General features: G+C 54.3%; 1 protein-coding gene and 1 non-coding gene across 3 annotated transcripts; both read left to right on the top strand.

The window, feature by feature from the left end:
- The first annotated feature begins 2,332 nt into the window (after positions 1–2,332).
- Positions 2,333–22,077, top strand: FCSK (fucose kinase). 2 transcript variants are annotated; one of them, XM_026495191.4, is made up of 24 exons: positions 2,333–2,440; positions 6,840–6,944; positions 7,480–7,631; positions 8,421–8,471; positions 10,550–10,675; positions 11,016–11,088; positions 11,492–11,589; positions 11,985–12,065; positions 12,697–12,816; positions 12,995–13,166; positions 13,559–13,671; positions 14,343–14,444; positions 14,560–14,730; positions 15,204–15,268; positions 15,647–16,017; positions 16,645–16,855; positions 17,015–17,181; positions 17,276–17,497; positions 17,851–17,994; positions 18,157–18,276; positions 19,984–20,171; positions 20,259–20,358; positions 20,893–21,116; positions 21,295–22,077. In XM_026495191.4, the coding sequence occupies exons 2-24, from the start codon at positions 6,863–6,865 to the stop codon at positions 21,379–21,381; spliced, it is 3,240 nt and encodes a 1,079-aa protein (XP_026350976.1). In that variant the 5' UTR covers positions 2,333–2,440; positions 6,840–6,862; the 3' UTR covers positions 21,382–22,077. The 2 variants fall into 2 exon arrangements, with proteins under 2 accessions (XP_026350976.1, XP_048079455.1); XM_048223498.2 differs by lacking the exon at positions 17,276–17,497.
- On the top strand, positions 7,185–7,291 carry LOC113252576 (U6 spliceosomal RNA). The gene has a single exon (XR_003314929.1). It is a non-coding gene; the product is annotated as a U6 spliceosomal RNA (small nuclear RNA).
- Positions 22,078–22,204: the final 127 nt, after the last annotated feature.

Genomic DNA, 22,204 nt, shown 5'->3' with positions numbered 1-22,204 from the left:
CTTCTTCCTCTGCCCTATCGTGCTTCTTTCACTACCCTAATAAATAATTTGCACAAGAATCCCTGTCTCAGGCTCTCCATCTAGGGAACCCAACCTAAGCTATCTCCATGGGTCATCCTGACTCTCAGAGGTATTTCCTGCTACCAGCAGCAGGCATACATCTCATCTAGGGCCCTGCAGATTGCACCTCCTCCAAGAAGGCCTCCTGGACTTGGGCCCTCATACTCTGACAGCACTTAATAAGGAATTTGCATGCCTACTCTGGCCAAGCACTGTGCTAATCCTTTTGTGTGCATTAGCACATAATCCTCCCAACAAACTGATTAGGCAAATACTCTTGTATTCTTACAGATGAAGAAGATAAGGCTCAGAGAGGTTGAGTGTCTTGCTCACACAGTAAGAAACTAATAGAAATTAAGGAGTATTTGTCTGATTTCACACCACTGTATTTAACCACTATACTCTATCCTAGATTACAGCATCAGAACTTTTATTTTTATGGGTCTATGTACCCCAGACAGTGGGACTATGTACTGAGCAGTGAGCTACATGTTGTTGTCTATTGCTGATGGATTGCGCTGAGGGCTTCATGTTATTAAAAATGTTCTTTGAGGGGCGCCTGGGTGGCACAGCGGTTAAGCGTCTGCCTTCGGCTCAGGGCGTGATCCCGGCGTTATGGGATCGAGCTGCACATCAGGCTCCTCTGCTATGAGCCTGCTTCTTCCTCTCCCGCTCCCCCTGCTTGTGTTCCCTCTCTTGCTGGCTGTCTCTATCCTGTCAAATAAATAAATAAAATCTTTTAAAAAAATGTTGTTTGAGTATCTTTTCTACTCAGACCAAGGAATTCTAGAGTGATTTTGGAGCTCCCCCCCCCCAGTGTGCCTGCCCTAGGAAGTGGGGTGAACCCCTTTGCCTCTGGGGCACACAGTTTTCCTTGAGCCCCTGCCAGAGCCACAGCGGTAGGCCTCCCTGCCTTCCACTCCACTGCAGAGTGGGGCTCTGCATTGCTGAGAACAGCAGCAGTGGGAGACAGCTCATCACTTCCCTGGAGCCTTCCTAGGTTCACAGAAGAAAGAGCAGGCACTGCAGTGGGGCTGGGGGATCAGACCTGGGCCAAATGAAGAGGGGGAAATGACTCTAGGGGGAGAAGACCAAGGGAAGGACAGAGATTTGGGGGAGGAGGTGTGGTAGTGTGGGCTGACTAGGGAATCGTTGGTTATTCATTCATTTGACAAATTGTTTTAACCACCTACAATGTCCTAGGCACTGTTTTGGGGACTGAGAATACAATCATGGACAAACCAAAGACCCTGCTTTAATGAGGCAACAGGAGAACAACAGTAAAAATAATCCTATTAATGGTTAATGTTTTTTGAGCATTTACTGTGGAGTCAAGAAGTTATCTTATCCTCACAACAATCTCAGGCATTTGATACTATTACTAATCTGTTTTATAGCTGGTGACAAGGAGAGACAGAGTAGCCAAGTGACTGGCTAAGGTTACATTGAGTTTGAGCGGGGTCCCTCATCTTCTCTGAGATTGATGCCAAGACCTCTCAGCTCCCTACCGACGACAGTAGGTTTGGAAAGTACATTCTTGTAAGAAAACTTCAAACGACATGGATGAAACTGAAGTTCGCCTTGCCCATCCCCATCCATAGCGGTCTCCATCCTGTTACAATGATATGTGTCCACATACATTATTTTTGACATGAATGGTTTCCTGTATATACGGTTCTACGACTTGCTTTTTTCTATCTTAAAGTATTTTGAGCACTGTTCTCTATTGTACACACAGTTCTACTTCCTTCTTTCTAACTGCTGCATAGTATTTATTCCACGGCATGGATGTAGCCTAGAGAAAAGGTGTTTCCAATTCTTCGCTATTACAAACAATGCTGCCATTCACAACTTTTCCAAAAGCTCCTCAGATCCTCTTCCTACTGCAGAGTTAAAAGTTTCTTCCGGAAGGACCCATGTAATGAAACCCGCGAAAGCGCTAGCCAACTGCCAATCCAACAGTAACCGCTTATGCTCGGGCAACAGCTGTCATTATTTTTTCCCCTCTCAATGGAAAAGCAGCTGCCCCAGGTCCTGGTAAGGGGGGCGAAACAGACCCCAAACCAGGAACTTCGAGTCCCAGAAAACGAGGCTGTGTCTTTAAGACGCATTCGTTCCTCTGGGAGTTGTAGTTTTACTGGGAAACAGAGCCACCTTCTCCCCTCACCTCCTTTCTCGAACTGAACTCACATGCCCTTTAGGAAAGCGCTGCTCTCACCAGATCTGCGTACCCTTGTAATAAATAGCTCGGAGTTAGTTTTGGGGGGAGGAGAAGCCAGGACAGGCGGAGGGGTGAAACTACATTTCCCAGGGTGCGCCGCGAAGGGACAAGCAGCCACGCGTTAAAGAGCCCGCGGCGCCGAACGCCCAGCAGAGGCAGGTACGTCGGTCCCTGCGGGTCCCCGCTTCGCGCACCCCCTTTCCCCCGTTGTTTTTCGGCTCACGCTCTCGGGCCCGCAGGACCGAGCTGGGCCAGTGACCTCCAGGTTCTCGATAGGGAAGCGTGTGCGAGAACTCTGCTGGCGCCCCTGGGCGTCCCGTGGCTGTAGGGGGCGTCTGCAGGTCGGGCTACCGCTTGGTCTGGGTCTTTTCAGTGGGAGCTCCGGGACCTGGCCAGTTCCGTGGCACTTGAGGACGCCTGGGACAGGGAGGGATACGGGCCCCAGAGGTCCCTTACCCCTGAGCAGGTGGGGCGCTGGATGCCAGCGCTGCAGACTTGGCCTTGAGGCCGTGTCTCCTGCCTTAGTTTACCCCATCTGGGCTCACTATTACGCACAAATCTTGGTTACAGGACATTTGTATAATTTACAAAGTGATTTTACTCCCAGTCAACTTCTGTCTGCCTTTTTATTTTCCAGAAGGCAAATCAGATCCCTTCATGAGCCTGTTTTTTTTTCTTTTTTACCTTTAAAGCTCTAAAATGTAAAATCCCTACCCCAGCACTCTTCCAAAAGCATCTATGAAGAGGTTTTATTATTTTATTCTGTCCCTGGCTCCCCTTCCCTTCCAATTTTGGGGAGGGGGAAGATTGGCTGAGGACATCAAACTTGGCCTCAATAGATGAAGTGTTATTGAAAGTGGACAGAATATTGCAATGAGCTCCGTATTCTTTTCTAAGTTTGCTGTAAACGTCAGGTATGACAGGACATAGGCTGCAGGAGAGATGTCTTGTTCCTACAGGGTGGTGAAGAACAAGAATGTTGGTGTTGGACACACCTGGCCTGCGTGTACCGGCTGTGTATGACTTTGAGCAGACTCCTTCCTCTCTTAGAGCTAGTTTCCTTATCTATGTCATGTGTGTGATAAGATCCAATTCAAAGGGCTACTGAGTCACATGAGCTGATTCTGGTGTGCCATTGGTGTTGGTCCCTGAAAAAAGCACTCCCTGAGCTTTAGCCACCAGTATCATTCCACCTTTTGTGTTATCATAAAATACCCTTTTGGCTGATCTGGCGAGCCATGCTCCTTTGCCTCGCTTGATTTCCCTAAACCTTCCCTAATTTTTTTCATCTTTGGGTGCATCTTTGACCTGGAGAATATTTCAGAGGCTTCACTCCCACTGGCTTCGGGGTCAAGTTAAACTCTCCTGTTCCCTTTCCCTGCTGGAGAGAACTACCACTCACTGAGCCTCTGCTGTATGCCACATTGTTTCCATTTTATTTAATACTGGCAACAGTCCTAGGAGGTTGGTATCTTTGGCTTGCAGAGGTTAGGTAACCTGTTCAAAATCACACAGGAGGAGGCAGAGATGGGAACAGAGCCCAGAGGGCTGATTCTCAGCCTGGGACTGCTCTTTTGCCCTAAGTCTCTAGTAGGGTGCAGTCCAGATAGGCCTGCCCTCCTCCCTCTGGCCCTGATCTATCTATCACCTGTCCATGTCTCCCAGTCACTGCTGAGATCGACTGGGTTCAGATTTTCTGGGTTATTGGACCCTCCTTGGGATATTTCTTCCTTACTCCCTTTCAGCACCTTTCCTTGGGACCAAATATCATTACCACCATCACCTGAATAAGAAATGGAGTGACCCAAGTACGAGGCATGGCTGCAGCATCCGTTAGCCTCTGTAAAGTGGAGTTAATAATACTCATCCTGCAGGGGTGTTATGAGGTTGAAAAATCATAATGTCTTAACTCTGGGCCACAGTGGTGAGCTCAGTCCCAGTGGCTGTTATCATTAACATCGTCCTCATTTCATTATCACATTGTAATTGTTTAGGCTTTATCATAATGGCTAATACACTGAGCACTTTCCATCTCTTTACTCCGTTCTTTCTTGCCTTGCTCCCATAAAGTAGGTTCAGTGTAGTGGTTAAGAGAATGGACTCTGAAGAAAAGTGTCTGGTTCAATTTGGCTGTGCTCCTTGCCCACTGTGCAAGTTACTTAATCTCTCTGTGCCTCAGTTTCTTAATCTTTGAGGATAAAGATAGTACTTTCCTGACATGAAGTTAGAGGTTCTTACAGTGATTTTTTTCCTTTGAAGGTGCCAAGAGAGGAATGATAATATACTCCCATTTTGGTTCAGGTCCTTAGAGAAGCAGAGACTAAGATGGAACTAGACGTGCAAGAGATTTATTGGGGAAGAGGGAAAAAGGGAAGGGAGCTAGAGGAGACAGGAAGAGCTGTCAGGCTGCTGCCTGTGAAGGAGCACCAGAGGGAGGGAGGGAGGGAGGGAGGGAAGGAAGGGAGGGAGGGAGGGAGGGAGGGAGGGAGGGAGGGAGGGAGGAAGGAAGGAAAGAAGGGTGGGAAGGATCTCTGACTGTCTTGCAGTTCTGAGACAGTTTCTATTGGGTTGATGGGGACTCCAGGAGCCAAGGTTGCCTGTTACAGGATCCCCATCTTGCAGAAATGGGTCTGTGTTCACGTCCCTGCTGCACAGAGTCATTGATTGGTTGGAAACAGTAGGTGGGAAGTGTGGCCTCCATGTGAACAAGCTGGGGGCATTTGTCAGTTATCCTCTCTGCCTCAGGAGGCCTGAGAGTGTTGGGGGTGCTGGAGATCACACAGTGAGTTTGCGGTCAAGCTGAAATCCCACGAGGCTCCTTTACTGGAAAGGCCAGATGGACATCCTGGGGAATGCCTTTTTCCTCAGGTGGCTGGCCAAGATCTCTAGCTCAGATTTCCCCTCTGGACTTCCCTCCTGGGCTTAGCAGGGAAGAGAGCAATTTTGTTAGTGGTGGAGGCTCTCCCTGAAAGCTGGTGGGAGTGTGGGTGTTGCTAAGTGGTGGTGTCTGTCAGCCCCAACCATAGGCTTGATGGCAGCAGAGTCTGGTGTGAGAGCTGCTGTTCTGTTGGCTCTTAGTTGGAGCATCAGCTGCCTACTGGACACACTCTGGGCACCTCCCCATGCTGAGCTCTGGAAGTCAGAGGGAAGAAGAGGTGGGGTGGGCTGCTTTGTGGGACAGCAGCCGGACCCCTGCCAGAGGTGGATGCCAGGGTACTTTTGAGGACTTGTCTACAGATGGTTTGGGGGGCTCTGGAGTCAGATCGATTTCCCATCTGGTAGGAGAGGAATGTTGAAGGGGATAGGAGAGGGCAAAGCCATAGCTTTGGCCCACTTTCTCCTCACTTGCTCAGAGTGCCCTAGAGGAAGACGGCTATCAGGTGGGTGGCAGGCCCCTTCTGGCTTGGAGCTTCTGGGAGGGGAGGTTCCCTCTGAGGTCCCTGTAGTGGGCTCTGTTGGCACCCTGCCTTATCCTTTTGAACAGGCTGGTGCACCCCTCCCACAGCTGCTCTCTTATCCAAGGAGTTGCCGTTGGCTTCAGGAGCCTGGGCGGTTAGAACACCTCACAGCCGACAACTGAATGAGGAGGGGCAGTGCTTTGCTTTAAGATGGGACCCACTGTCAACCCCACCTTGCTCCCCTCGCTTCCTCTCCTGAGGAAATCACATGCATCCGGATTAAGTCAAAGATACACTCACACATAACCCAGCAATCCCATCCCTGGGTATGCACTGGCAGAGATGATGTCTTCTGTTCACTCTAAACGTGCACACAAATGCTTGTAGCAGCTCTCTATTCATGATTCTCCAAACTTAGAAACAGCCCAGATGTCTTTCAATGGGTGGATGGAGAAACAGACCATGGACGCCAGTCCATGCAATGGGATACTGCTTGGCGAATAGAGAGAACTACTGATATGTGCAGTCAACTTGGATGAATCCCAAAGGCATCATGTTGAGTGAAAGAAGCCAACTGCAAAGATTACAGCCCTGGAGCACCTGGGTGGCTCAGTCAATTAAGCAGCTGACTCTTGATCTCAGCTCAGGTCTAGATCTCAGAGTCATGAGTTCAAGCCCCACATTGGGCTCTGTGCTGGGTATGGAGCCTACTTAAAAAAAAAAAAAAAAAAAAGATTACAGCCCAACCGTAGCTATGGAGAAGTGTGGTTGTCAGGGGTGAGGCGATGGAGGGGAGTACGCCCAAAGGGATAACATGCAAGAGTTTTTTTGGGTGTGAAAAGTAGTTGTGGCCACAAGAATCTATACAGTATGGGGCCATTTTTCATTTTTTATTTTTATTTTTTTGTCTTTTGGGGTTTTTTAGAGAGGGAGGGGAGGAGCAGAGGGAGAAGGAGAGAGAATCTTAAGCAGGGGCTTGATCTCACAACCCTGAGATCATGACCTGAGCTGAAATCAAGAGTTGGACGCTTAACTGATTGAGCCACCCAAGTGCCCTGATACATGTGTTAAAATTAATAGAACTGTGTGCCAGAAGCAATCAATTTTAGGGTAAGATACTTTTTTTCAAAAGTTCACACACACCTTTATCTCTGCCTCAGGGAGCCCCTCGACTTTGGCCAGAATGGAGCAGCCCACGGGGGTCGATTGGACGGTCATCATCCTGACATGCCAGTACAAGGATAGTGTCCACGTCTTCCAGAGAGGTAGGGGACCCTCCCTTCCCACTTGGCCTCTGATGTAGAATCCCCATCATACCCTTACAGCCCCATGAGCCAGGAAGACCTGGGTTCAAGCCCAGATTCTGCTTTCTAGCCATGTGACCTCAAGACACATCGTGTCATTTCATTGAGACTCAGTTCTTTCATCTGTTAAATGGGACTGGTTGTACTTACCTTAGAGAGTTGGGTGAAGATCTAAAGAGCGACTCCATGAAAGGCTACTAAGTGTTTGCTTTGGCAGCACGTATGTGAAAATTGGAACCGCACAGAGAAGGTTAGCATGGCTTCTCTGCAGGGATGACACGCAGATCTGTGAAGCAGTCCATATTTTTTATGAATATTGAATCATGACGTTGTACAGCTGAAACGAGTAGAATGTGATATGTCACTTACACCTCAATGAAAAAGAAGCTCCTGAGTCAAAGAAGAGAAGATAGTGACTCTCAGTAGATTTGCTCTAGATGCGTCGGACCAGGGTGGGGAGGCTGGGGGCCCGGCCCAGCTTGTGTTCTGACCGCAGAGCTGGAGGTGCGCCAGAAGCGGGAGCAGATCCCGCCCGGGACGCTGTTACTGGCGGTGGAGGACCCTGAGACGCGCGTGGGCAGCGGAGGGGCCACCCTCAACGCCCTGCTGGTGGCTGCCGAGCACCTGAGTGCCCGGGCAGGCTTCACGGTGAGTGCTCGCGGCGCGCCCTCGTCCGGCACACGTCCCGCTCAGAACCGTGATGGCGGCTTCAGACAGATTGTCTCCAAGGTCACCCACCCGCTCTTTGGGCTCCATGGCCCGGCCAGTTCAGCATCTGGTATCGATTTCTGTACCTCTAGATTGGGCAGACTCATCGGGGTGGGGGGGCAGAAGGCAGGGCCCGACTTTCCAGTAGTTTTGGTACATCAGAGCCAGGATCTCAAAATTAGGCTTTCTGGCTTCTCTTGAAAACTTCCATCTTGCTCTCCTGGCCTTTCCTTCCCCCATAGCAACTGTTTGCTGGAACTGGGATAGAGCTGCTCCCTTTGTGCAAGGCACAGGGGTCAGTGTCCCCACTGGGCCCATGCCGCCCCCCCAGCCCCTTTGCTTGGCCACCTTGCTCTCCTGGCTCCTTGGCATAGGGAGTGAGGCTGGTCACAGGGACGGAGGTGGCAGTGGCAGGGGAGGCCACCACTGTGTGGTTGCCGTGGACCTAACTTACCGTGAGTCACCCAGCAAGCCCCGTGTTCTTGCCTATAGCTTCCCCTAAAACATGGGGGCAGAGGGGTGGCCCAGGTGGAGGGCCAGTAGGCTCCCTTATCCAGGAGGGGCCAGGGCTGCCCCCTGCCTGCCTGTGGCCATTGGTCCTGACCTTGTCTTTTTGTCCTTTGGTATCGAAGTGGGTTTGTGTTGGGGTGTCTCCCTGGACAAGAGGACAGTATCCTTGGGTGCCGTCTGCCCAGGCTTCTGTCCACAGGGCTCTTCCACTTTCAACAGGTGGTGACAGCTGACGTCCTACACTCGGCCCGGATCCTCATCCTGCACATGGTACGTAGAGGGCCATGCCGAAGGCCGAAACCATTGATCCTTGGGGTTAGATAGGTGTTTTATCTTTGTGTTTGTGCAAGGTGCTCATTGTGCAAATCCAGAAGAATCAGGATCAGAATTGATCCGACTGTTCAGAGGTAGGGAACAGACTGAATATAAGCAGCACATCCTCCTGGTGGGATGTTAGACAGTGATTTAAAAGTCCAGCTAACCCTATGCATTGGCCTGGGAAGAGACTTAACAGCTCTGTGACTTTGGACAAGTCACTTGACCCTTTCTTTCTAGGCCTTAGAGTCCTCATCTGTAAAATGGGGATGATAACAGTTTCTACTTCCTTTGGAAGTGCTGAGGTGATCCACCTAAATGCTAAAACAGGGCCTGGCCTGGCTCACTCGCAGCATTCAGGCAATGTGCTTTCATTGTTTACTGGGAAGAGCCAGCCACGCAAGTTTATATAAAATTAGCTCAACTTTTTAAAAAAAGACTTTATTTATTTGAGAGGGAGAGAGAAAGCACAAGTTGGGGGAGAGGAAGGCAAAGGCAGAGGGAGAAGCAGACTCCCCGCTGAACAGGGAGCCCGACATGGGACTCGATCCCAGGACCCTGGGATCATGACCTGAGCCAAAGGCAGACGCTTAACCCACTAAGCCACCCAGGCACCCCGATCTCAGCTTTTTAATTAGAAATTTTTTGTTAAACTTTCTTCAGACATTCTTATTCTTTTCTTTTCTTTCTTTCTTTCTTTCTTTCTTTTTTTTTTTGTTTAGTTTTTTAAAGAGATTTATTTATTTATTAGAGAGAGAAAGAGAGAGAACATGCATGTACACACGGGTGAGGGGAGGGGCGCAGGGAGAGAGAGAATCTTTCCCTGCTTGCATGGAGCCCATGCCATGCAGGGCTTGATCTCACAACCCTGAGATCAGGACCTGAGCCAATATCAAGAGTCAGTCGCTTGAGCCACCCAGGCGCCCCTTGTTTAGATTTTTTTTTTTTAATTTTATTTATTTATGTGACAGAGAGACAGCCAGCGAGAGAGGGAACACAAGCAGGGGGAGTGGGAGAGGAAGAAGCAGGCTCATAGCGGAGGAGCCCGATGTGGGACTCGATCCCATAACACCGGGATCACGCCCTGAGCCGACGGCAGACGCTTAACGACTGCGCTACCCAGGCGCCCCTGTTTAGATTTTTTTAAAGTAATCTCGTCACCCAATGTGAGGCTCTAACTTACAGCCCCGAGATCAAGAGTTGTATGCCCTACCGCCTGAGCCAGCCAGGTGCCCTTTTAATTGGAATTTTGATTAAGATGAGTATAGATCCACATGCAAGAAATAATAGAGAAGCCTTTGCAAACTTCGCCCACATTCCCCAGGGCTAATATTTTTGAGAACTGTAGTACAACCACAGCTAGAATATTGACACTGATATAATTCCCAATCTTTCCCCCTAGTTTTACTTGTAGTTGTGTGTGTGTAAGTTCTCTTGTCTCCACCTTCTCATAATCTCATTAAAAAATTAAAGAAAAATTTGAAAGGATATAGCTCAAATGAGGGCAACGGCTATTATCCCTGAGGAATTGTTTTCTTTTTGCAGAGCTGCACTTTCTAATTTTTCACCATAATCATGTAATCGAAAACATTATAAGCAAAAATTCTGAGAGGACGCCTGGGTGGCTCAGTCGGTTAAGTGTCTGCCTTCAGCTCAGGTCGTGATCTCAGGGTCCTGGGATTGAGCCCTGCGTTGGGCTCCCTGCTCAGCGGGGAGTGTGCTTCTCCCTCTCCCTCTGCCTCTGCCCCTGATTGTGTTCTCTTTCTCTCAAATAAATCAATTAATTAAAAAAAAAAACCGAGAAAACGCATTTTACTTTAAGATTTTAAGTATCTCTACACCCAACATGGGGCTTGAGTTCACAATCCTGAGACCGAGAGTCACACGTGCCACCGACTGAGCCAGCCAGGCACCCGAGAAAACACATTTTAAAAGTCTTCTAGCTTAGTGGCTTCCTGCCTTGCCCAGCTGATAGGGTGTCCCCAGGCTCTCTGCCCTAAGGGTTCTTTCTCCTGTCCCTGCTCCCTCCCTAGGGCCGAGATTTCCCTTTTGACGACTGTGGCCGGGCCTTCACCTGCCTCCCTGTGGAGAACCTCCAGGCTCCGGTGGAGGCCGTGGTCTGCAACCTGGACTGCTTGCTGGACATCATGAGCCATCGGGTAAGGCTGGCGGCGACCACGGGCCCTCATCCCAGAGAGAGCCACACCTCTCCCACGGCCCCACTGGCTATGCAGTCTGTGCTGGTGTAGACAGGAGACGCCAGGAAGAACGGCTTTGGGGGTGTCCGGACTTAGAGCTTCAGGAAGTTAGTCTTGGCCATGCTGGTGGGGAGGTGTGGCCCTCAGAGTAGAGGGAAGGAGCGGCCTCGGCATCGCTGGTCAGGGGAGGCCCCGTTACCTCAGCAGCCAGAGTCCTCCTGGACAGGCCACATCCGGGTTGTGTGGGAGCAGAGGGAGGGCTGGGCCAGGCCACTGGATACAGGCTCTCTCTCCCCTGCAGCTGGGCCCGGGCTCCCCACCAGGTGTGTGGGTTTGCAGCACCGACATGCTGCTGTCTGTTCCTCTGAACCCAGGTGAGCCTGAGAAGCCTCGAGACTGCCTACCCTAGCCCTAGCCAGACACCCTTCTTCATTTGGTCTCTGGACCGGCCTGCTGTTCTGTTCAGAAGGGAAGCTGTGGGGAGCATGAAGCCCAGAGCCAGAGGCAGAGCTTCCCTCCCCCCACCAGGCTTCCCTCTGCCTGGCTAGAGAATGGAGACACCCCACCCTGCCCCTTCAGCCCTGCAGTGCTCTGTGGAAGAATTTTGGGAGGGGAGGTGGTGTCATTCTCCCAGAGGAATGTCCATTTGTCTTTGGAAACCATATTCCCTTTAGAGGTGTCTGGATGCCCCTGCCCTGAGCTCTTGCCTCCTTCTGGCTGGGGCCCCCTGCCTTGGGTTGGGGCCCCCAGGGAACCTCCTAACTGCCTCACTCACAGGGATCAGCTGGGACAACTTCCGGGGAGCCAGAGTGATTGCCTTTCCAGGGAGCATGGCCTATGCCCGGAACCATGGTGTTTACTTCACTGACTCCCAGGTAGTGCCCCTGGGACAGTGGTGTGTACAGCTGAACCATCTGGATTGGCCTCCTGGTCCAATGCTTGGGGAAGCCTCTCATCCTTGGCTTTCTGGCATGGTCTGGATTTGCAGCAGTTCCCCTGCCAACAGCCCTTGTGTTTACGTAGTCTTGCCAAACACGAATCGTGCACTGGCTGCGTGCTAGGTTCTGTGCTCCTGCTCGGGGCTGCGAAGACATTCAAAGCCTGCCCTCTACCGTTGGGGGGTGGGAGTCTCTGGCGCTGTGGTCCCTGGGAGCCCACTGGGACCTGCCAGACTTCGTCCTAGGTTTTCATTTGGAGAACACCTAACCATGCCCTCCTTGTTGATCCTCTCTTGCTCCATTCCCTAACTCTGTTTTCTCCCCCCACGTAGGGCTTCGTTTTGGACATTTACTACCGGGGCACCGAGGCAGAGATACAACGGTGTGCCAGGCCGGATGGGCGGGTGCCGCTGGTACGGTTGCCAGACCACACTGGAGGCTTTGGAGACCTTATAGGATAAGGAAGGGAAGGTTTGGCTTCCTGCTCAGGGCAGAGCTTCACTCCTTCCAGAAGATTCTGGGGCAGGCTAGAACTAGAATCTGAGTAAGGTCTAGAACTGGCATTCAGGGGAGCCAGTAGAGCTAGAATCTGAGGAAGGTGTGGCCTTGGAATTCAGGGTCTTGTCCCGAACCAGAAAGGCTAGAACCAGAGTGTGGGTAATTTCGGGAGTGCAGTTGGGAGGAAGTCTAGAATCTGACTTGGGGGATCCTTCTAGAATGAAAGACGAGGATAGGACTGTTGGGGTAGGGTTTGGGACTGGACCTTGAGGATGATAGGGAACTAGTTCTCATTCTCTGTCTCTAGTTCAGGAAGGCCTGAAAATTGAGGGGGGGGTGTCAGAACGTGCCTGTTGAGGGGTCCCTGAGTGGGAGTCATTCCCAAAAAGCCTGGAGCCCGGGTGCTGGAGTGGCCCAGAGACAAAGGACCCTGCCTGGTATGGCAGCCAACCTTGCCTGGCCCATCTGCATGTGCTCTTCCCGCCTCAGGCCCAAGCCTGGCCCCAGTGTCCACCCCCCCCCCCAACCTGACCCTGACTTCTCCAGGTCTCTGGGGTCGCCTTCTTCTCTGTGGAGACTGCTGAGCACCTCCTGGCCACCCATGTGAGCCCACCCTTGGATGCCTGCACCTACATGGGCCTGGACTCTGGAGCCCGGCCTGTCCAGGTGACGGGGTGTGGGCTGGGGTGCCCTGGCCTTGGATAGAGGCCCTGACACTGGCAGCCTGGTTGCATGGCCTTGGGCCTGTCCCTTTCACTCTCTGGGTCAGTGTCTCTGGGCATGGGACTGCCCGAGCTCAGCCTGGGAACCTTCCCAATAGCTATGCTTCCTACCCCTCTCCTAGCTGTCTCTCTTTTTCGACATCCTGCTCTGCATGGCCCGGAACGTGAGCAGGGAGGACTTCCTGGTGGGGCAGCCCCCGGAGATGGGGCAAGGTGACTCGGACATCGCGGGTTATCTGCAGGCTGCCCGGACTGAGCTGTGGAGGGAACTTCACGATCAGCCCCTCACCATGGGTGGGTACTGCCTCTCAGCGCTCTGGGGTGGGAAGACCACGGGAGTGAGGACCCCTAGGGTGAGGCTGCTGCCTGCCTGGCCCCCAGGCTTCTGGACCAGGCAGGCCTAGTGCATTCCAGACAGTTACCTTCTCCTAAGCCAGAACCCATAACCCTCTTCCCTTCTTCCTTTGTCTCCTTCCTGGGCTCCAGTCCCAGTGTCTCTACTTTCTAGCTGTGTGACTTGAACAGGTGGCTGAGCCTCTCTGGATCTCAGCTTCCCCATGGACACAATAGGCTCATTGGTGTGCCTGCCTTCCCAGGGCCTAAGATGTGTCTTCTGGTGTGAGGCCTGGTCTGGCTTCAGAGCTGCAGCAGGCACGGGGCTGGGGTCAGTCCTTGTATCTTTACAGCTTATGTCCCTGACGGCAGCTACAGCTACATGACCAGCTCGGCCAGTGAGTTCCTGTGCAGCCTCACGTGCCCAGGGGCTCCCAGGGCCCGGGTGGTGCACTCCCAGGCGGAGGTAAGACCTGCCTGGAGGGAGGGCCAGCGGAAGTGCCTGCTGGGGTGCCTGCGGACAGGTGGGGTGGGGCTTCAGGAAAGGGAAGGGATAGCCCGTGCTTGGAACAGATCACCTACAAGTGTAGGCGTAATTATTCTCATTATTCACATGAGGCACTGGAGGCTCAGAGAGCTTAAGTACTTGCTTCAAGCCACAGAGCCAATAGGTGGCCAGGTCTGCCTGACCGAGAAACTAGAGGAGACTCCCTCCACGCTTTCTGCCGGGTCTGCTTGGGGAGCCAGTCCCATTGGACGTGATGGGCCTGGGTCAGTGTCCTGAGCTGAGGAAGAGGGCAGGGAGAGTTCATAGGTGGCCCTCAGGATGGCAGGGGTGGGGGTAGCCGGATAGGTGGGAGAGGGCTCCTGGGAGAGCTGTCATCTGTGGGGTGGGGCGGAACCTCGGTTACTAAGTGCAGATTTGCTCTGGAAGAGGATTCAGGCAGAGCACGCCGCTGGGGGAGTGGCATGAACAGGGCGGGATGGGAGCTGGCCTGAGCTCGGGGCCAGGGCAGGTGGATCTGGCTGGCCGTCAGGCTCGGGGAGCAGCAGGAGTTCTGGCTGGGGCCTTGGATGCGGGGGGGATTGGGCAGCCCTGGGCCCGGGGCCCTCGCAACCTCCTCCCTGGCTTCACAGGAGCCGCAGCTCCTGGGCACGGGGAGCTCTGTGGTCAGCTGCCTGCTGGAAGGCCCAGTCCATCTGGGTGCTGGGAGTGTCCTGCAGCACTGCCACCTGCAGGTGAGGCCAGAGAGCGGGGCAGAGGGAGGGCAGCGTGGCAGGGACCAGGGTCCTGTGTGTGCTGGGGGGCGCTAAGGGCGGTACTAGGTAGGAAGCCTGCCTTTTCTTCTTCCAGGGCCCCGTTCACATCGGCCCCGGCTGCCTGGTGAGTGGCCTGGACACGGCCCAGTGCGAGGCCCTGCATGGCTTGGAGCTGCGTGACCTCGTCCTGCAGGGACACCACGTGCGGCTGCATGGCGCCCCCGGCCGTGTCTTCACCGTCGTTGGCCGTTTGGACAGCTGGGAGGTAGGTGTCCACCCCACCTCCCTCACCGTCCATCTTAAGGCTTTGGGGAGCCCTGAGGGTCCCAGCCCAGCTCCCACACCACTGCAAGTCTCTCTGAGCACTAGCCTGAGGGATAGGGGGTAAGGAGGGTGTGGCCAGTAGCCTCAGCAGGCCCTTCCCTCCATCCTTGTCTGCTCTGTGTGGTGGGCTGGGTGGGGATTTTTATGCCCATGTTACAGGCCAGACACTGAGGTTCAGAGAGGGTGGTGACCCACCTTGGACTGTAGAGCCAGTTCTGGTGGGATGGGCCTAGAGGCAGGATTCCGCTCCGAGTTCTGCACCTGGGCAGGAACATTGAGGGCCCAGAGCTTGACACAGCGTTGCAGGACTTCCTGTGTATGTGCCTGTCTCTTTTCCTGTTCCCTCTGGCCTTAGTGTCCCTCATCCCTTCCTGTGGCCCCGGAAGCCCTGACTGCCTCCTCCTCTTCCCTCAGAGACAGGGGACAAGAACGTATCTCAACATGTCCTGGAGTGAATTCTTCCAGAAGACAGGCATTCGGTAAGGTGGATGGCCCCGATGGACCTCCAGGGGCCGAGGCAGCCAGGGGCTCATGCCTGCCCTTGCTCCTGCCCCAGAGTAGCATCCGGCCCCGCAACCATCCCTGGGGTAGTTTAGGGTAGCCTGATTTGCCCCAGCATCGTCCTGGGCAACTCCAAATTCCTGGCTCTGCTCAGGCTTTGGGATTTTGTTCAGTGGTCTGGGAAAGGAGGCAAGGCATCTGGGCCTCCCTCTCTGAACTGTCCCTTTGGGCTGCCTCTGGAGGAGTTGGTCCTGTCCCCATGAATGAGCCAGCTCCCGGCTGACAGGCAGTCAGGGCTTGGTGACCAGGCAGGAGCCCTTACTTCCCCCTGCTAATGTGCCTTTTCCCCACATCAGAGACTGGGATCTGTGGGATCCAGACACTCCGCCTGCAGAGCGTTGCCTTCTTAGTGCCCGCCTCTTTCCCGTGCTCCACCCCTCGAGGGCCTTGGGGCCCCAGGACATGCTGTGGATGCTGGACCCCCAGGAGGATGGGGGCAAGGCCCTACGGGCCTGGCGGGCCTGTTGGCGTCTGTCCTGGGAGCAGCTGCAACCGTGCCTGGACCGGGCTGCCACGCTGGCCTCCCGCCGGGACCTGTTCTTCCGCCAGGCCCTGTGTAAGGCGAGGCATGTGCTGGAGGCCCGGCAGGACCTCAGCCTGCGCCCGCTGATCCAGGCCGCTGTCCGAGAGGGCTGTCCTGGGCCCCTGCTGGCCACGCTGGACCAGGGTGAGTGTGCTGGAAAGCCTGTCCCACCATCACCTGCCCTTCCTGCCCTCTGGGTCATCAATCTGAGGGTACTAGGGAGCCAGGAGACTTTAAAGCAGGGGAGAGGTGCAGTGGAGTGTACCTCTAACTTTGTGGGAAGTTTCATCTGTGTCAGTGGGGAGTTGGTGAGAGGCTGAGGCCTGGGGCTGAGCCTCGGGGTCATCAGCAAACTCTGCCTGTTCTGCAGTGGGTTGGGATGTGGTTGGCTCCATGAGGAGGCCCAGGCACACTGGCTAGGGCCAGCCAGGCACACGGGCTCAGCCTCACGGGCAGCACCTCATTGTGCCTATTTCAGCTGGTTTGTGGTGGGGCTGAGACTCAACGCAGGTGGTGTGACTCTGGAGCCTGAGCTCCTAACCACATGGACATCCCAGGTGAGGCATGAAGAGGCACATCTGGGATGGGGCTGATGAGAAGAACCTTTCTGGGCAGAGAAGCAGGGAACATTCATAGGCAAGGACACGTCTTGGGCAAAAGTGAAGAGGTGTAAGGGACCTGGAGTGTTTGGGGATTGCCAAGTAGTCTTCTGGGGCAGAGGGCATTGGGGGCAGGCCCCCTCCCCTACCACACTGACTCCTGGTCTCACAGTTGCAGCTGGTGCGGGAGACCCTGGTGTGGCAGCCCGGGCTCTGGCCTGTGTGGCTGATGTCCTGGGCTGCATGGCAGGGGGCCAAGGAGGCTTACGGAGTGGGCCAGCGGCCAACCCTGGGTGGATGCGGCCCTTCTCGTACCTGGAGTGTGGAGATCTGGCGGGGGGTGTGCAGGCGCTGGCCCAGGAGCGGGACAAGTGGCTGAGCAGGTGGGTGCTAATGATGTCAAAACCTTTGGAGAGGTCCCTGGCCGTCCTTGGAGGTGGAGACCCAGAGAGGTAGGGCGTCCTCCTCCCCAGGGTTACCCAGGGCAGTCAGGTCCCCAGCTTGGGGCTGCATGCCACCATCTCTCCCTTCCCTCTTGGCAGGCCAGCTTTGCTAGTGCGAGCTGCCCGCCACTACGAGGGAGCTGGGCAGATTCTGATCCGCCAGGCTGTGATGTCAGCCCAGCACTTTGTCTCCACGGAGCCAGCAGAGCTGCCAGCCCCTGGGCAGTGGGTGGTGGCCGAGTGCCCGGCTCGTGTGGATTTCTCTGGTGAGTCCCTTGTGGGGGCTGGGGGTGAGGGTAGCCACCCCAGAGCTGGGCTGGCAGCCCTTGTGACCCACTTGGTCTTGTCCAATTGCCGAAGGTGGCTGGAGCGACACGCCACCCCTTGCCTACGAGCTTGGTGGCGCAGTGCTGGGTTTGGCCGTGCGAGTGGATGGCCGCCGGCCCATTGGGGCCAGGGCACGCCGCATCCCAGAGCCCGAGCTGTGGCTGGCAGTGGGGCCTCGGCAGGACAAGATGGCCATGAAGATAGTGTGCTGGAGCCTAGATGACCTGCAGGATTACTGCCAGCCCCATGCCCCAGGTCAGGGCACTTGTGACATCTACAGGTGGGGATGGCACTCCTGGCCAGCTAAGGGATGGGGGCAGAACCTTGGAGACTCTGCAGGCCACAGAGGCCTGGCCTGAGGCTGACGCGGTCTGGTGGAGGAGCCCCGAGTCATCCTGCCTGGGTGCACATAGGCACAGGAGGTAGGGCTGGCACATTTGCCTCTGCTGGGAGACCAGAGGCCCTTTTATGGCTTAGAGATGGGGCCTACAGTACTGTTAGGCTTTTGTCCCCCAGTGAGCCCCATGCTGGGCTGGGCGGTAGTGGAGGTGGCTTGGGGTATCTGCTTCTGCCCTTGGAGATCAAATTCCTTGCTGGTTCCTCCGCAGGGGCTCTGCTGAAGGCAACCTTCATCTGTGCGGGGATCGTGCATGTCGGCTCCAAGCTTTCGCTGAGAGAGCAGCTGTTGCACACCTTCGGGGGTGGCTTCGAGCTGCACACCTGGTCTGAGCTGCCCCATGGCTCTGGTCTTGGTGAGCAGGCTCTGTCTCCCTGCTGCCTATCAGTTGCATTCGCAACCTCCTGCCTCACGTCCAATCCCCTTCCCGGCCTCTGCCCAGCAGGGGGAGTGGGTGGGGCAGGACTGGGCGGGGCAGAGCTGTTTCATGCTTGGTGTCTTCCTCTGCACCCTGCAGGCACAAGCAGCATCCTGGCAGGCGCAGCCCTGGCTGCCTTGCAGAGGGCCGCGGGCCGGGTGGTAGGCACCGAGGCCCTGATCCATGCAGTGCTGCACCTGGAACAGGTGCTCACCACAGGTATGGGACTGCCCCGGGGCAGGAGGGAGGTCATGGGCACTTTCCCAAGGCCCTCAGGGGCTCCCTGGCCTTGCAGATAGCCACATAACTGTACTACTCCTTAAAGTGGTTACAATGTCCGTCTTACACTCTGACCCTTTCTGGTTGGTTTTCATCGTGAAATGTTTCAACCTCCAAGGGCCTGATGCTTTAGGAGCACCCATTAAGTGCCAGATTCTGTGCTGCAGCTTGCATGTATCTTATTAGGTACCTGTTATACTAGGTGCTATTCCTCGTGATTCTGTCCCCACCTAGGGCTGTCCCTCAGGGTGGGGCTGGGTAGAGGTGCTTTTGCAATAGGGACAGAACTTTTAGCATGCCTTCTGGCCCCTTGCCCCTCCCGTGGGCTATGGTTATTTGTGCCCCCCACTACTGTTTGGAGGGTGTGCAGAGGGCCCACACGTGGCTGTGGTCATAATGGAATGTTACCAGCACCCTCCTCTTCCACACCACCTTGGCCCCTTGGAATCCATGCACAAGGGAGAGCGGCTGGAGGTTTATCGGACTCCAGATCCTATGGCACTCTGGTCAAGTCAGGACGCAGGGCCTCACCTTCATGATGCTGGAAGGAGGCTACTGGAAAGATGAATAGATGCCTGACTGTGGCATCTCCTCCGGCCACTCTGTAGCCCAGCCTCCTCCTTTCATTGCCGTGATTCACACCCCAGAATGGGTAGTCATTAGCAAGGGGGGGGGGGGGGCTTTTCACTTTCCTTCTAAGGTGTACCATTCAAATCCTTCATTTGGTGAATTGACAGCGATTTATTAAGTATCCACTCTGTGTTGGGCATTGGGGATAAAATGAGCAAAAACAGGGTCCTTGCCCTCAGAAGTCCTGTGGTCTACTGGAGACAGACCTTAATCAATAACCACTCAAACGAACATATAATTACAAGCTCTGCTGAGTGCTCTGAAAGAGAGGTGTGCCGGTAAAGAATCCTTGACATTTGAGGCCTGACACCAATTGCCATGTCTTGGCTGTAAAGTTCCAGATGCTTCCTGCCATTGGCATTTTGTACTTTAAATCCTTGCAGGCCCTTCCCCAGATATGAAAGGCCTATCTCAGGGATGTACTGTATGGTGACTAACATAATATAATAAAAAATCATCATTAAAAAAAAAAAAAAGAAAGAAAGGCCTATCTCAGAATTATCTCAAATAGTACCACTTTTATATAGCTGCAAGAGGAAGAAATCCATACCGTTCATTGCTAACTCAAGATGTGAACAAGCTCTTTCAAGTTCAGTGAGAGATGCTGAAAAGCTAATTTCTAACATCAACACCCTTTATCAGAAAAGACAGGGTGCAGGGGCCTGTTAGGCCGCAGGGAAAGTCCTATGTCATCTCTCCTGGGGGGGAGAAGTTTACTGTTAGGGCTTCCCCTTTGATGTGGTTTACCCCAATTCCATTTACAGTTAGGTCTGCAACAGAACTCGGGCCTTGTGAGTTCCAAGCTTGGCTCTGGAGTGAAACCCTTTCCCCTGGCTGGGCTTGTCCTGTTCCTAGATCTGGGGGCAGAAGTTGCACAGCTCACCTGGCCCAGCCTGAGCTGGGGGAAGCTGTCTTCCCACACTGGTCCCTGCCAGGGGTGCAGGGCTGGGAGCCGGGGCTGGGAAACAGAAGTTGAGCCAGATAGGCTCCAAAAGTGATGGGACCATGGGCTTACAGGAGGTGGCTGGCAAGACCAAGTGGGTGGCCTAATGCCTGGCATCAAGGTGGGGCGCTCCCGGGCTCAGCTGCCACTGAAGGTGGAGGTGGAAGAGATCACTGTGCCTGAGGGCTTTGTCCAGAAGCTCAATGATCACCTGCTCCTGGTGTACACTGGCAAGACCCGGCTGGCACGGAATCTGCTGCAGGTGAGCCCTGGCCCCAGGAGCAAGGACGGAGGCAGACGGCTCAGCTGGGCCCAGATCCTTACTGCCTCCCTCCTGCCCCGTCTGCAGGATGTGCTGAGGAGCTGGTATGCCCGGCTGCCTGCCGTCGTGCAGAACGCCCACAGCCTGGTGCGGCACACTGAGGAATGTGCTGAAGCCTTCCGCCAAGGTGAGGTGCTTCTTGCCTGTGTCTCAGGGCAGCAGGAGTGAGTACCTTTTTGCCTGGGGGTCTGACGCCAGGAGCCTTTGCAGGCTCGGCTCAGGCCCCACGTATGAGGCCCCTGGAGATAGAAGCCTACTGTCTTCTGTCCTCTGCAGGGTCTCACACTTAGGTGGGAGCCATATCTTAGGATAACACTTGCATCATGAGGAAGGCCTCCAGCCCCACCAAGCAGGCAGCACACTGGGGAGGAGGCTCAGCCCCATTGTTGAATTCCAGGGTCAGTAGATCAGGGTTCCATGTGTGTGACTACCGTTTACCAAATACTGGATTGGGCCCCATGCCAGCTGCTCTATGCACTTTAGTCCTCAAACAACCCTCTGTGGTGGGCTTCATCACTCCTGTTTCCAGCCAGCACTGGACCTAGCTTTTTAACCATGACACTGGTTAAGTAGTGCCTCTTGGCACCTCATTTGGTCTACAAAGGGGTGTTGAAGGAATATCCTGGCTCAGGCAGGCCACTCCCCTCTGTCCCCTCTCCAGGGAGCCTGCCTCTGCTGGGCCAGTGCCTGACCTCATACTGGGAGCAGAAGAAGCTCATGGCTCCAGGCTGTGAGCCCCTGGCTGTGCGGCGTATGATGGATGTCCTGGCCCCCCACGTGCATGGCCAGAGCCTGGCAGGGGCAGGTGGCGGGGGTTTTCTCTATCTGTTGACCAAGGAGCCGCGGCAAAAGGAGGCTCTGGAGGCTATTCTGGCCAAGACTGAGGTACCTGATGGTGTTGGGGGTGTGGTAATTGGTGGGGGATAGGAGCCCTAACCGTGGCCCACCACTAACCAGGGGCTACAGCTGCAAGTCCCCCTGACCACCTTGCAGCATGAGATTTGTGGCCTGAGACTTGCCCAGAGCCTCTGTCCTCTACACACCTCCTGTCCTTTGCTCCCAGGGCCTCGGGAACTACAGCATCCACCTGGTAGAAGTGGACACTCAGGGCCTGAGCCTGCAGCTACTAGGGGTTGAGACCTCAACCTGATGCTCCTTCCCAGAAGGCTTATCCATCTGTAAGAGGAGAAAACCTGGAGCTACAGCGGCCCCGCCTTTCCTTCCCCCATGGGAGTGTCAGCCTTCTACTCTCTATACCTCTTTGTGAACCTGCTCCCAACGGAAGCCAGCAAACGTAAGCTTGGACCCAGCCCTTTCTGGAGCTTGGTGAAACACATGGTATCTGGGAATAGGACTGTGATCTCCTGGTTGACCGTGGCCTAGGCTTGGCCTCTGCTCCATTTGGACATATGAAAGTCCTAAGCTCAGTGTCCCATGTGGCCTTTACAAATCTATAGTCCACATTGGGCCTTGGCCTCCTCACTCTCCATGAGGGCCTGGAAAAAGGATGACCAGCTTTAGCAGATGGCTGGGGTCCCTTGATAAGGCCAACCGTGAAGAGGCTCTTTGAGGTACTTCCTGTGGCCTTCCTTAGAGGTCAGGCTTTTGCCTAAGAGACTTCCTGTTCAACACTCATTCCTAGGCTGACTTGATGGGGGGAGTGGGAATAGGGGTGTGGGTCCATATTCTTGTTTGTGGCCATGAGCCAATGCGGTCTCACAGCCAGTCACTGCTAATAGAGGCCTTAACCATTAACACTACAGACTATGCCACATGACCCAGTGCTTATGGGCAATTGGTTCTCAGGACTGCAACCTTCTTGGAATAAATTTGCTCTGCCCTTCCAGGTTGTTTTCATAAAGCTCTTTTTTGTTCCTGCCAGGAGTAATTCCCACTTGCCTTGGCATTGTGGGAAATGCCCCCTGGGATGACCCAGCTTTTGGTGCTAAGGGCCCAAGAGGGGGATGAGAATC

This window comes from Ursus arctos, unplaced genomic scaffold (assembly GCF_023065955.2).
Source record: "Ursus arctos isolate Adak ecotype North America unplaced genomic scaffold, UrsArc2.0 scaffold_19, whole genome shotgun sequence".
NCBI classification, from domain to species: Eukaryota; Metazoa; Chordata; class Mammalia; order Carnivora; family Ursidae; genus Ursus; species Ursus arctos.
Note: the sequence above shows the minus strand (reverse complement) of the source record. Positions and strands in the feature narration are given on the sequence as shown.